This window comes from Otolemur garnettii, unplaced genomic scaffold, assembly GCF_000181295.1.
Source record: "Otolemur garnettii isolate 467f Iridium unplaced genomic scaffold, OtoGar3 scaffold00047, whole genome shotgun sequence".
Taxonomy (NCBI): domain Eukaryota; kingdom Metazoa; phylum Chordata; class Mammalia; order Primates; family Galagidae; genus Otolemur; species Otolemur garnettii.
Window position 1 is genome coordinate 3,147,070 of NW_003852442.1, and position 12,042 is coordinate 3,159,111.

The following is a 12,042-nucleotide window of genomic DNA, read 5'->3' on the forward strand; positions in this document are numbered from 1 at the left end:
GCACACCCTCCACCTGTGCACACACACCCATGTGCCGTGAGAAACCCAGCATAAGCTGTGTGCTCCTAAAGCCAAGTGACCATAGCAGCCTTGCAGCTTCTGGTGCTGACCCATGGAGTCTGCTTTCTCAGCTGCACCCCTAGGCCCTGGGATGAGTAGGCTCAGGGAATTTGGCAGATGCACCAAGAGACCTGCCTGGTAAAAGCCAGGGCACTTCCAGGGCCTGGCCAGTCCTTGGTGATTGTGCCCACGGTGGACGTGGCAGTCTGCCCCCACCCCAGCCTTCCCGGCAGCAGCGGTGACTTACCTGTTGATGAACTCTTCATAGCAGGAGTAGATGGCAGCCAGGCACACGGCCACCAGGTTGGGCAGGACCCGGGGGTGTGGGCAGTGCCCTGTGGGGCCGTGCATGCTAGAAGAGAGCAGAGGGCAGGGTGAGAGGCTGCGGGACAGGAGGTGCCAGGCACTGCTCAGCCAGGGGCTGGCTTGTCCCGCCAGCATAGCTGGGGGACTTTAAGAGCCTTCACCCTGAGGTTGGCAACCCCAGGATGTGGGTCCTGGCTGTGCTACACACAGCAACAGACAGCAGAGCTCTAGGCTGTGAACTCAGATCCAGGTGCCTGGGTTCAAGTCCAGCTGAGGGGCCTTGACAACCTACACTACCCTTGACTCCTTGGTTATAAAATGAAGATAGCATCCCCCTCCTTAGTGGGCTACAGGAAGGACCAAATTTTCTAATCTATAAGAAGACCTAGCATATGGTGACTGTATGTCCTGGGACAGTCATGGTTAAACCTGGTGGTTCATGAATAATTACTTATAAAATCCCGTTTTACTCGCAAAAGTGTCCTGGTTTGGAAGGCAAATTATTACGGTCCTCTTTGCTTATCGGTATGGGATATGGGACACAGTCATTAAGTCCTCAATAAAATGCCAGCAATTATTCTTTGACACAGCTGTCTCTGTGCCTCAGTTTTCTCATCTGTGAGACGGGCTGACTGTGGGCCTAAGGGTCACACCTGTAACATGCTAGGAAATCACCACTGTGGCCACTATTACTAAGCAAGGCCAAACTTGATGAGATTTCACAAACCATAACTGGACACTATAAAGGGCCCCTAAAGTCACCAGGGCTCCAGCAGAAGAGCTCAGCATTCGGGTTTGGAACTGTTTTGTGAATGTATTTAGGAAATACACAGTTTGGGAACTGGTTTAGACAGGTTATTTTGATTTTCTTAAGAAACCAGTAACAAGGCCAGCTAACCCTGGCCTCAGGCTTCCAGCCTATCCTTGCTGGCTTGCTGGTTGGCACTTACTGGACCAAGGGGGCTCTGTGGTCCTCGTGTTAGAGATGAGGAAATGGAAGCACAGCGAGAAAATAAAAAAACAGAAAATGCAAAAGCAAAACCAGCCAGCCAGCCAGACATATCAAACAACCCCCAACACCAGAAGTGAGAGTAAGCATATTTGGCTTCCTCTTGGCCAAGTTTAACAGGTGGTTGTTTGAGTCCTCCTGTGGGATCACAGGAGTGGGAGACCCTTTCCTAAATGCCCCATGCCCCCAGCCCCAGGGTTGTGGGAGTCATGGAGACACTGACATTGCTCAGGACCATGACCATTTCCCAAGTTCCTACCAGGCGCTACACAGCATGCTGGGGGCTCCCTCATGTGTTTACTCCCCATTTAATTGTACAGCAGCCCCCCTTGTTCCAAGGAAACAAGATCAGAGGGGTGTGGTTGAAGACTCAGTTCAATATCACACAGTAAATAAGTGGCTTAGGCCACACACGGGGATCCAGTGGGGGCCCTCCCCAAAGATGAGACACTTAGAGCTTTGAACACCAGCAGCAGCTCCCCCGGTCATCCCAGAGCAAGTAGTTCTGGGCTGGGGAGGAAATCGGACTCAGATCCAGGGAGGGGAGGGGTCTGGGCTAGAGACCCACCTCTGAATGAACTTCTTCACCACTTCCATCCCCGCGTTGAGCTCGTTCAAGGCAAGGATGTACTCCTGAGTAAACAGCCTCAGTCGCGGACACTTCCCAAAGTCCTACGGAGGAAGCAGAGGAGAGGTGTTGGAGAGACACTGCCAGGCAGGGGAGGAGTCCAGGGCAGCCGGGACACTGGCTGGTGGGACCCAGCTTTGCCCAGAGCCATCAATGTGGAAGGCAATGGGGAGGTACCAGCCACCTAGAAAGCCTGTGCAACTGTTACTGCAAAGAGCTAACACCGTCACGCCCTGCTTACAGCACTCGGAGGCTGCTCTGGAGATGGGGAATGTAGAGGCCATGGCCAGTTCACTGGCACAATCCCGCATGCTCTCTGTAGGTGAAGGTCAGCGTGTCACAGACACACTCAGAAACAGCCAAGCCTGAGTCTCCTGCCACACCAAGAAGGGGCTGCAAATGTCCAGCTCGGCCTCCCACAGCCCTGGGGCAGCTAGACACTTCTTCTGTAGCCACCAGAGACTTTCTGAGCCCCTGCTTCCTGTGAACTAGTACCTGAAGCCATTTAGCACATTAAGTCAGGAGGGGCCTGGACATGGGGCCCTCACTCTGGGGAGGGGCTCTGGGGCTTCCCAGGGACATGGATGAGGCACAGGTGTCCCCAAATCACTGTGCTTGGTAGAGAGGCACCTGATTCTTCTCCTGAGTGGAAGAGTGACAGCCCCAGGGTGGGGGTGATCCCTAGCTGTCCCTTGGATCCACAACTAAACTTTCAGGGCATCCGATGACTGTGTGCTCTAAGGCTATAGGCATAGGAGTGAGCAAGAAGGCAGGTGAGGAAGAAGGATGAGTGCCACAAGGGCTGCTGGGCAAGTCAGGGTGTGCATGTGAGGGATGTGCAGTGTGTATGTGTGAGAGACAGGTGTGGTGTGGAAGGTGGTGTGTACGTGTGTGTGCGAGGTGCAGTGTGGAAGGCGGTGTGTATGTGTGTGCGTGTGTATGAGAGGTGCAGTGTGGAAGGTGCTGTGTACGTGTGTGTGTGCAGTGTGGAAGGCGCCGTGCGTGTACTGACGGGCTGGGCAGGGGTTGCATGTGCTGGGCATTAGGGTGTGGAGGGAAGGGTGGGCTCAGTGACCAGGAGAGTGTGACTGTCACCTGAAGGTAAGAAAGGGAAGCAGAAAGCAGCAGCCAGTGGGAAAGGAATGATCCACGCCATGTTAGGAAAGCCTGCCCTCTTGGCTCCCTTTCCATCCACTAGCCCAGCCAATGGCTGAGGCTCAATTAAGGACACTGACAGAGGACAGAGGGACCCCTGCCTGCTCCAGCTGCCAGACATAACTGAAGACTAATGTTCTTCTTTTTTTTTTTTTTGGCTGGGGTTGGGTTTGAACCCACCACCTCTGGCATATGGGGCTGGCGCCCTACTCCCTTGAGCCACAGGCAATGCCCAAAGACTGTTTTCTCAGCTTCCCCAATATATCATATCCACAGGGCGGGCCGCAGAGAGCTGGCTACATGGCAGAAAGGCAGGGACCCACACAGCTCACTGTGGACTGGAGGTGGAGGTCGGGCCCGTCAGGAGCAGACACAGATGCACAGACAGCCCCGCTCCTCCACCTTCTGCGTTCATTCCCACAGCCACGGGCAGGGGCAGGGAGGGGCGGGCGCTCTGACCAGGCACAGCACGGTCTCCCTGGTAAGCGCCAGGGCTGACCAGCCAAACGAGGAGGAGCCTGGTTTCTATAGTCTTGTCCTTCCATACCCTTCTCACCCCCAGGGGAACCCACAAAAAGTGGCCCAAATCCGGCCTCGTCTGTAGAGCAGAGGCAGAGGTCTCCTCTCCCGTCTAACGGACCCCAGGGCCCTGCTGCCAGCTCTCAGGGTGCTTCCTACAGCTGCCTGGGGCTTCTTCAGCTGGAGTCAAATGGGCTGAATCAGGGCCCTGAGCCCGTGGAAGGGGGGCCTCTCCTTAATCCACACCAGGATCTCTCCCTTCCATAAGGGAAGCCGATCCCGCAGAGAAAGCTCAGAGGAGCTGTATGCGGGTGCACGCAGCGTGCTAGGCTGGGAAATGAGGCCCCTGCAGGGAAAGACCAGAGAGGTCACCCATGTCACTTGCAAACTGAGGCAGCAGCCCAGCATGGGAAAGGGTGACAGGACTAGTGCAGCCTTGGGCTGCCACACACCTCTCTGGGCCTCACCATCCCCACTGTGGAATGAGTGTTGAAAGAACTGATCTCTAACCCTCTTCTACCTCTAGGCTAGGGTGTCACAAGTCTATGAAAACTGCTTCAGCTGAACTTCGTTAAGGTAACCACCACTGTCTTTGCTATTAGATTTCTGAACCATCAAGGTCATTTCCTTGGAAATAAACATTTACAGAGGGCTCTGGTGGCCTCTGCCATGTGGGTGGGAGACATTTTGCTTCTGTGGAGTAAAATATGCCCCCTTGGAAAGTCGGAGGTCGGGTTACCCAGGTGCCCCGCAGGGTCCACAGCCACGTCTTCTTGCCACTTTGTCACAAGAACTCTGATGAGTGGCGAGTGGGCACAGAGATACACGGGCATTCTTGAGGACACAGTTCAATGAACTATTTGGCTCAACCCTTCAGAAAAGCACACTGAAGGGCAGCTTCCTCTCCGAATTTTTATTTTGGTTTAACAAGAAACATTCTTCCAGACTGTCTAAGCTTTTAGTTTGTTCAGACAAACTAAATGGGGCATGGGACAGATTTGCAAGAGATGCTCTCAGAAGAGGGGAAGCCCCCAAATTCCACACCACCACTGTGGCATAGGATGCCCCCATTTCCAAATGTCCAAGCGCCCCCTTAGTGAGGGACGGTGCACTGGGGGTGGAGAGAAGCCGCTGTTCACGCGATTCTAGGAGGCAGGCTGGGCACTGCACTGGGCAGTGACTTGACTCCCTATGCCTGCCAGCTCTAGCTCCAGAATAGTGTATCACCCCATGGCTCGGAGTGTTAAAGGAGAAGACATCAAAGCTCTCCTGTGCTCGCCACCTGTGTCCTTGGGATCCCGTGAGGTCACGTCTACTAGTGCCAGGCAGGGCCTAATTACTGCTGAATACGGTCTGCTCTTCCACAAAAGGAGTGATCGCCTGGGTCCCTTCTGCAGTTCCCTCCCCACACTGCTCCACAGTGGGTAATCTGTATATGCCAATAGCAAAGTGGGGTCTCCACGCTTTCGTTTACAGCATCCCAGACGCCCAGGATCACTAAGTGAAGTAAGGATCCATGGCCGCGAGCCCTACTTTCTGCCAGACCACCAAAGATACTATAAATTCTGGGCATTCCCTGCAGCTTTTCTGGGTTTTATATGGAAAATTATTATACGATCAACATTACAGCCCCATAAAACTAACCAAACTCAAGGGAGCTGCTGTTCAAGTAAGCCCTGGGAGGCGTCTGAATTTTGACTTTTTTACCCTTTGTAGTCAGATATTCCTGAAGAACTGTTACCTAACAGTTTACTATCACAGAATATGCAAAACTATTTATGTACCCAAACAGGCATCAGCCCTGCAACCCCTAAAGTGTGTCCTGGGGGTGTGGCTCTGTCATTGACAAGTTAAGTTCCTTTTCGAGAAAAACTCCAGAAGCTTTGCTCTGAATTATAAAAGGGCATAGATCCCACTATACACTGTATGCACGAGTAATTGATTGATTGACTGATTGATTTTGAGATAGGATCTCACTCTATTACCAGGGTAGAGAACAGTGGCATCACCAAAGCTCACAGCAAGCTCAAATTCCTGGACTCAGGGGATCTTCCTGCTTTGGCCTCCCAACTAGCTGGGACTATAGGCACCTGCCACCTTGTCCAACTAACTTTTCTGTTTTTATAGGGTCCAGATCTAACTATGTTTCTCAGGCTGCTCTTGAACCCCCAGCCTCAAATGACCCTCTCACCCCAGCTTCCCAAAGTGCTAGAATTACAGGCATAAGCCGCAGTGCCCAGCCCCACAAGTGATTTTAAAGGTAACATGCTGAGACCCTTTCCTTCTAGCTAACAAGGGCCAGAAAGTGTCCCTCCTTTAAACTATCAGAGTCCAAATTAAGGCAGAAATTTCCCCAGTGGGGAGTTTCTTTGCTGTCCTGGAGAAAGAATCACACCAGTGTCCCCTCTCTGCTGAGTTCTGAAAGCAAGAAATAAATTTGTCCCCAAACTAGGACAATCTAAGAAGTCAACAATTCAATTACTGCTTACAATCACGGGGTAGAGAATGGTAGACAGAATTCACTATGGTACCCCATGCTCCAGTTGGTAGTAGCAGCCTGGAATGCTGGTGGGAATGAGTCTGAAGTGGTCTCTGACACTGCAGCAAGAGTGCTGGAATTGATTAATGATGTCTGCTGCGAGTGTGGGCTGGGGAAGGAGGGATGTGCCACACATCTCCATTCCTGACTGGGGAAGGCGGCACAGGTGACATGGTATTCTTTTAAGAGGATGGTGTGGAAACACGAAAGCTATGTCACAAATGAAGCGCCTTGCAGGTTATCCTTTTTTCAGTCATTTTCACCTGCTCTGATAACTCTAAAGTCCAAGCTGGTAGCTGGCTCAGTATAATGTGTGGGTGGAAAGGGCCCTGGCCTCACACTGCCTGCTCCTTAGCTCCGCTCTCAAGAGCCCATAACTCGCTCGCCAGACCCTGGGCAGCCTGTCCAGCCTTTCTGGGTCCCAGATTCCTCCTGTGCACAGATGTCACACGAATGGCACGAGGGTTAATGACACGTGGCCTTGAAACAGCATCACACTCTGGCTCCAAGAAGATGCTCAGCAGACACCTGGGGACAGAGGCTCGTCATTCTCATTCCTAGCTGTGGCTTCTGTGGCCACCTAGGGGACCTTGCTAAGCTTCAGTTTCCCTGTAAATAGTATGGAGAAAATCATGGTGTTTCCACTCACTGCAGTGACGTGTGAGCACAAAGGGGCTGCCTGGATTACAAGCGCCTAGGCTAAGACAGTGTGCACTCAAATCCTGCCTTTGTATCTTCAAAAAAAATTAACTCAAGACCACACCTTACTCAGATCTCCCCACTTTTCCTCTAACATTGTTCTTCTGTTCCAGGGTCTCTCTCATCCAAGATGCCACGTGATGCTTAGTCCCCATATCTTAGGCCCCTCTGGGCTGTGACGGTTTCTCAGACTCTCCTTACCTTTAAGACCCTGACACCTGGGGGAGGACTGTTTAGGTATTTTATAGATTGTCTCTCCATTGGGCTTTGTCTGCTGTTTTCCTCATGATTACTTGGGGTTAGGGGCTATTTGGGAGGAAGAGCCCCGAGGTAAAGTGCCGTTTTCATCACACCGTATCAAGTGCAGAGGCTCTCCTAGTGGCTCACCACTGCTGGCCATCCCCCACAGGGCTGAGGTGCAGCTCAAACCCACCTCCTGCCTCTCCACACTCTGCAGGGACGCCACTGTGCACAGTCCACACATGAGGAGTGATGCCCAGGGTCCCTGACGATGGGACACTTACATACGTTATTTGAGACTCTTCTGCCTGGGAGACTTATCTCTTCTCCCCCTCCCAGTGTTTTTGTTATATGTACTGTGAAAAGATTCTTCCTGGTACCTTAACAGGCAAAAATATAATTAAGGGGACAAACTGTACAATCTCTCCCCCACCAAACTCCTCAGCCAGAGTTGAAAACTGGTCCTGCTGTCAGGATGGGCCAAGCCCATTCTCCAAATCCATGCAAACACATTAGGCTGGGAGGGGCAGGGGCCCCATATCCACTTCCTAGGGGGCTGTGTCTGGGCATCAGTGGGGGGGGACTCACCATGTTATGCTTGAGGATTCTCTGGACCACTGGTGTGAACACCTCTATGACCACCATGGACCGGGGCCGCTCTCTGCAGTGCTGGGGAGAAAAGGGGACATGATCACCACGGGCCTGTGAATGTCTTTTAGCAGAGCCAGGGACAGTGAGCTCCACTGTGCGTGTGTGGGTTCCCTTGCACAACGTCTTGTTAATAAAGTCTTAATCTTGGGAGGTATTCTTAGGTTCACAGCAGAACTGAGAGGAAAGTAAGGAGATTTCCCACATATCCCCTGCTCCCCACAAAGAGACACAGCCTCCCCACTATCAACATCCTGCACCGTGTGGTATATTTGGTACAATGGATAAAGTTACGGTGACACATCACTGTTAGAGTCCAGAATTTACAGCAGGGTTTAATCTTGTGGTGTACACGCCATGGGTTCAGATAATGGATAGCGACACACAGCCACCACGGTCCTACCACACGTAGTAATTTCACTGCCCTAAAAACCCTCTGTGTCCCGCCTGGTCCTCCCACCCACCCCGGCAAACACTGATCTTTGTCCTGCCTTCGCGGCTTCACATCCCCTGGAGTGTCACACGGTTGGAATGACACACACGCAGCCTTTTCAGGATTTCACTTAGCAACGTGCGTTTAAGGTTCCTCTGTGTCTTTTCACGGCTTTGTAGCTTGCTTGTTTTTAGTGCTGAATAATATTCCACTGCTATCTATCCATTTACCTACGGAATGGTACCTAGTTGCTTCCAAGTATGAACGAATCTGCTGTAAACATCGATGTGCAGGGTTTGTTATGTGGACAGACGTGTTCAACACGTGACAGTAAATACTGAGGAGCACCCCAGCCATTTTTCACTCTTTTCTGCGGGGCGATGGGGGAGTAAGACAAGTGAGCAGGATGGGATCTTTGGTTTGCTTTTGCTCTGATCTCAAAGTCTAAGATGGTTTCAGATATACAGACAGGAGTCTGTTCCAACACGATCTTTAAGGCTCCTGTAGGCTACGCTTGGCCTAAAAGATCTTGAAAATCAGGTATGAGAATACCAGGGTTTATTTAGCATTTGGACACCAGGATGTTTAAAATTTTGTGGCCTTTCAATTGTTGGCTTTAATACTCAGGTGCCAGCCTGTAGCTCAGTCTCCAACCAAGTCCAGCTCTCAGGTACATTTTCTTTACCAGTGTGGGGTACTGGGGTTTTCTTTCCTGATTGGAACTGAAGGCTTCAGGCTGAGCAGGTCAGGCCCCCACTCTCTGCTGTCCTGCCCGCCTTTATAACCTGTCCGGACCCTGCAGAAGCGGAGTTTCCAAGCCCTGGATGAGGACAGTAAACCTAGGATATTTGGAATCAGGGCTTTCCTGGGAAATCAAGATGAATAAACTTCCCTTAGATTTTGGGGTTCCAGCCTCGAGGTCTGGCAGGAGAGGCTGCCTGAGGGACCTAGAGAAGGGCCCAGTGGGAGGCTCTGTCCCCTCAAGCTACCCTCTCTGGGCCCCACACCCAGAAGGAAAGCAGCCTGAAGACTGGTGCCCAGCAATGGGTCCCCAGGCCCCCTTGGCAGGCAGCTCCTGCTTTACAACCGGTACCGGATGGTGGTGGGAAACACAGGAAAGGATAATTTCTTCTGTTTCTCCTTTTCCAAACTGCTACCATCACCCCTCAGGGAAGATGTACTTTGAACCAAGGTCTACCACTCTAAAACATAAGTTTGAAAACCAGGAGACACGGGAGAAACTATAAGCTTGAGAGGGGAACACGGGGCAGATGTGGATTAAACTGGACAGAGTTCTGAGAAGGGAGGTGACAGGCTGTGACAGGTGGGAGGGAGGCGAGCAGCTGGCCTTTCTCTCAGGAGCCCAGACACTGGTCTACCTGATCCATCTCCTGGGGGTATAACACCCATGAGTTCTAGGGGCACAGAGAGACGTGCGCGTACTTGTACACGATCCCTCCGTGGACCCCAGAGCACACTGCACATGCTTATGTTCAGAGTGGGGGCAGGGTGCCCCAGGCCAGCAGGTGTGTGGGTTGCTGGAAAAGAAATCCCTATGGGGACAGTCCAGACCTGACTCCCTCTCCGAGCACCCACCCCCTGACACATAGGACCCCTTGGACATGTGGTGGAGAGTCAAGTGCACCTCAAGTTCCTTCCTTGCTTTCTATCCTATGAGCTGGTCTCATTGGCAGACACAGCCCATGCCTCCCCCAGGGACAGTGTGTGGCTGTGAGGAGGGTCTGGGGGTCCAGCAGGAGGAAGATGGAGGCACTGGGGAGGCTTAAACTGGGCCATGTGACTCTCCAAGGTTGTCCCACTGTCACGTTGAAAAAATCCAAATCTCATTGCACAGAACAAAACAGGCTTGTACGCTGATTCAGACCTGGGCAGCTGAGATGTGCTCTAGGAATAAGGGGTGTCTGGGCTTGTCTTGTGTAAACCCCATGGTGAGGCTGGCACTGAGGTCCTGGGAGTGCAGCCTTCTTTTGAGGCTCCTCGACACTAACCTGGCACCCCTGCCCCCTTCCCTGTTCAGGGGAAGCCCCACGCCTGCCCCCACCATGAGCCAGCTGGTGCTCAGAGGAGGCTTGCCTAATAATAACCCAGCTCTGACGTCAGGAGCTCAGAAAATCTGCTGCCAGCCGTCTCCCAAGACAGCCCTAAAGTTTTTCCAGAGAAAAGCCAGATGCTCCTCCCCGACCCCAGGCTGGGACCCAGGCTCTTACCTACCACCTGTCCGGCAGAGAGGTGGCTGTCACCTAAGACTGGGTGCCCAGCATGCCTTCTGCGGTGTCTGGGACCTGGAGCCAAGTCAGCAGGGCCTGGGCTTTCAGCCTTTTTGTGCAAACCCGACACCCCCCACCCATGCACACACGGGGCAGACTGCTTCCCACAAACACAGCAATGCTCCGGCAACGCCATACCTTGCAGAAGAATTCACAGAGGTCTGGTGGTGGGTGGTTGTTTTCCAGCAAAGGAGCAATCGCCTGAAAGACAATGAACAAATTCCAGTCGGCATCTCTCAGCAGGAATCACACCGGGCTGGGGTGGGGATTCTACTTACAAGGGTGACTTACAATGGAATACACAATCACTTGGGCAGGACCAGCCCATTTCTAATTTGTAGGCCACAGGTCCTAAAATTTGTTTTGGGAGTAAGGGAGAATGGCTCTCACTGAGAAGCTGATAAAAGCTCTAAACTGTTCCCCAGAAAAGTATAAAAACCATGCACCCACCATATGTGGATACTTTTAGGGGGTTCACGACCTGCTGACGCCTACCCTTGATCCCCCCAGGCCAGCAGCCCTGACTAGGAGACAGGACACCACAGCGGTTTGGGTGCAGGCTGGGGCTGGGACAGAGTCCAGAGCTCAGATCCTGCCCCTGCCACTGCCGCTTCCCAGGGGTGTGACTGTCAGACCTGTCACTTCACCTCTCTTAACCCTTGGCTTCCTTATCTAGAAAGTGGGGCACCGAGAGTCCCTGGAAGGACCTGGCTGTGGACCGTCTCTGGTGGAGGGCGGGGTGGCCTGTGTGCAGCAGGGGTGGGGAAGCATCCTCACAGTCCTGCCTCCCTGGATGTCAGGAGCACCCCCTTTCCCAGCTGTGACAAAACTGCCTCCAGACACACTTGGCTTCATGTTAAGGAAGGCAAGAACACCAGATGCCCCCAGAGTTCATTTCCTGCCAAGCCTTGCCAGGCCAGCTGTGCAACAGGCCCGCTGCTGCTCCGGGACCATTTGGGGATGGAGAGTGACTGGATGCAGATGCGAGATGACATTAGCTACTCGGTTACTTGAGTGGGCACACCTCTGTGGAAATGCAGTCATCTGACTGGGAGTTTCTGCTTCCTGGCGCGAACAATCAGGCTGATGAACAGGGCTGGAGATGAGGCCCAGGCCCACATCTCTGTCCAATACAATAGCCACAAGCAACACGTAACTATTTAGATTTTAAAACATGATTCTTAATGGATTAAAATAAAAAAATACAATTTTTGAGTGGCACAAACCACAATTCAAGTGCCCAAGAGTCACATGTAGCTCATGGCTACCATACTGGGTGGTGTTATTTCTGCTGGACAGTGTGCTGGGCATTGGTGGGGCACACTCAGGAGCCCCCATCCTCTCACATCCCCCACAGCCACAGGGACTAGTGACTACATGGTGCTAACAACACGATGCTCCTTGACTTACGATGCAGCTATGTCCTTATAAACTCATCGTAGGCAGAAAACATAAGTCAGAAATGTCATTAACACCCCAACTCACTGAACATCACAGCTTAGCTGAGCCCACCCCCAA

The 12,042-nt window shown here is 52.4% G+C and overlaps 1 protein-coding gene across 1 annotated transcript in view; it reads right to left on the minus strand.

Annotated features, from left to right (window-relative positions):
- CMIP (c-Maf inducing protein) overlaps window positions 1-12,042 on the minus strand; it is a 229,655-nt gene that overhangs the window by 29,893 nt on the left and 187,720 nt on the right. Inside the window, exons 6-9 of the mRNA XM_003791303.3 lie at window positions 10,663-10,725; window positions 7,744-7,824; window positions 1,944-2,047; window positions 308-412 (exon numbers count right to left, since the gene is read on the minus strand). Of these exons, the coding sequence (XP_003791351.1) occupies window positions 308-412; window positions 1,944-2,047; window positions 7,744-7,824; window positions 10,663-10,725 (353 nt within the window). The remainder of the gene's footprint in view (window positions 1-307; window positions 413-1,943; window positions 2,048-7,743; window positions 7,825-10,662; window positions 10,726-12,042) is intronic.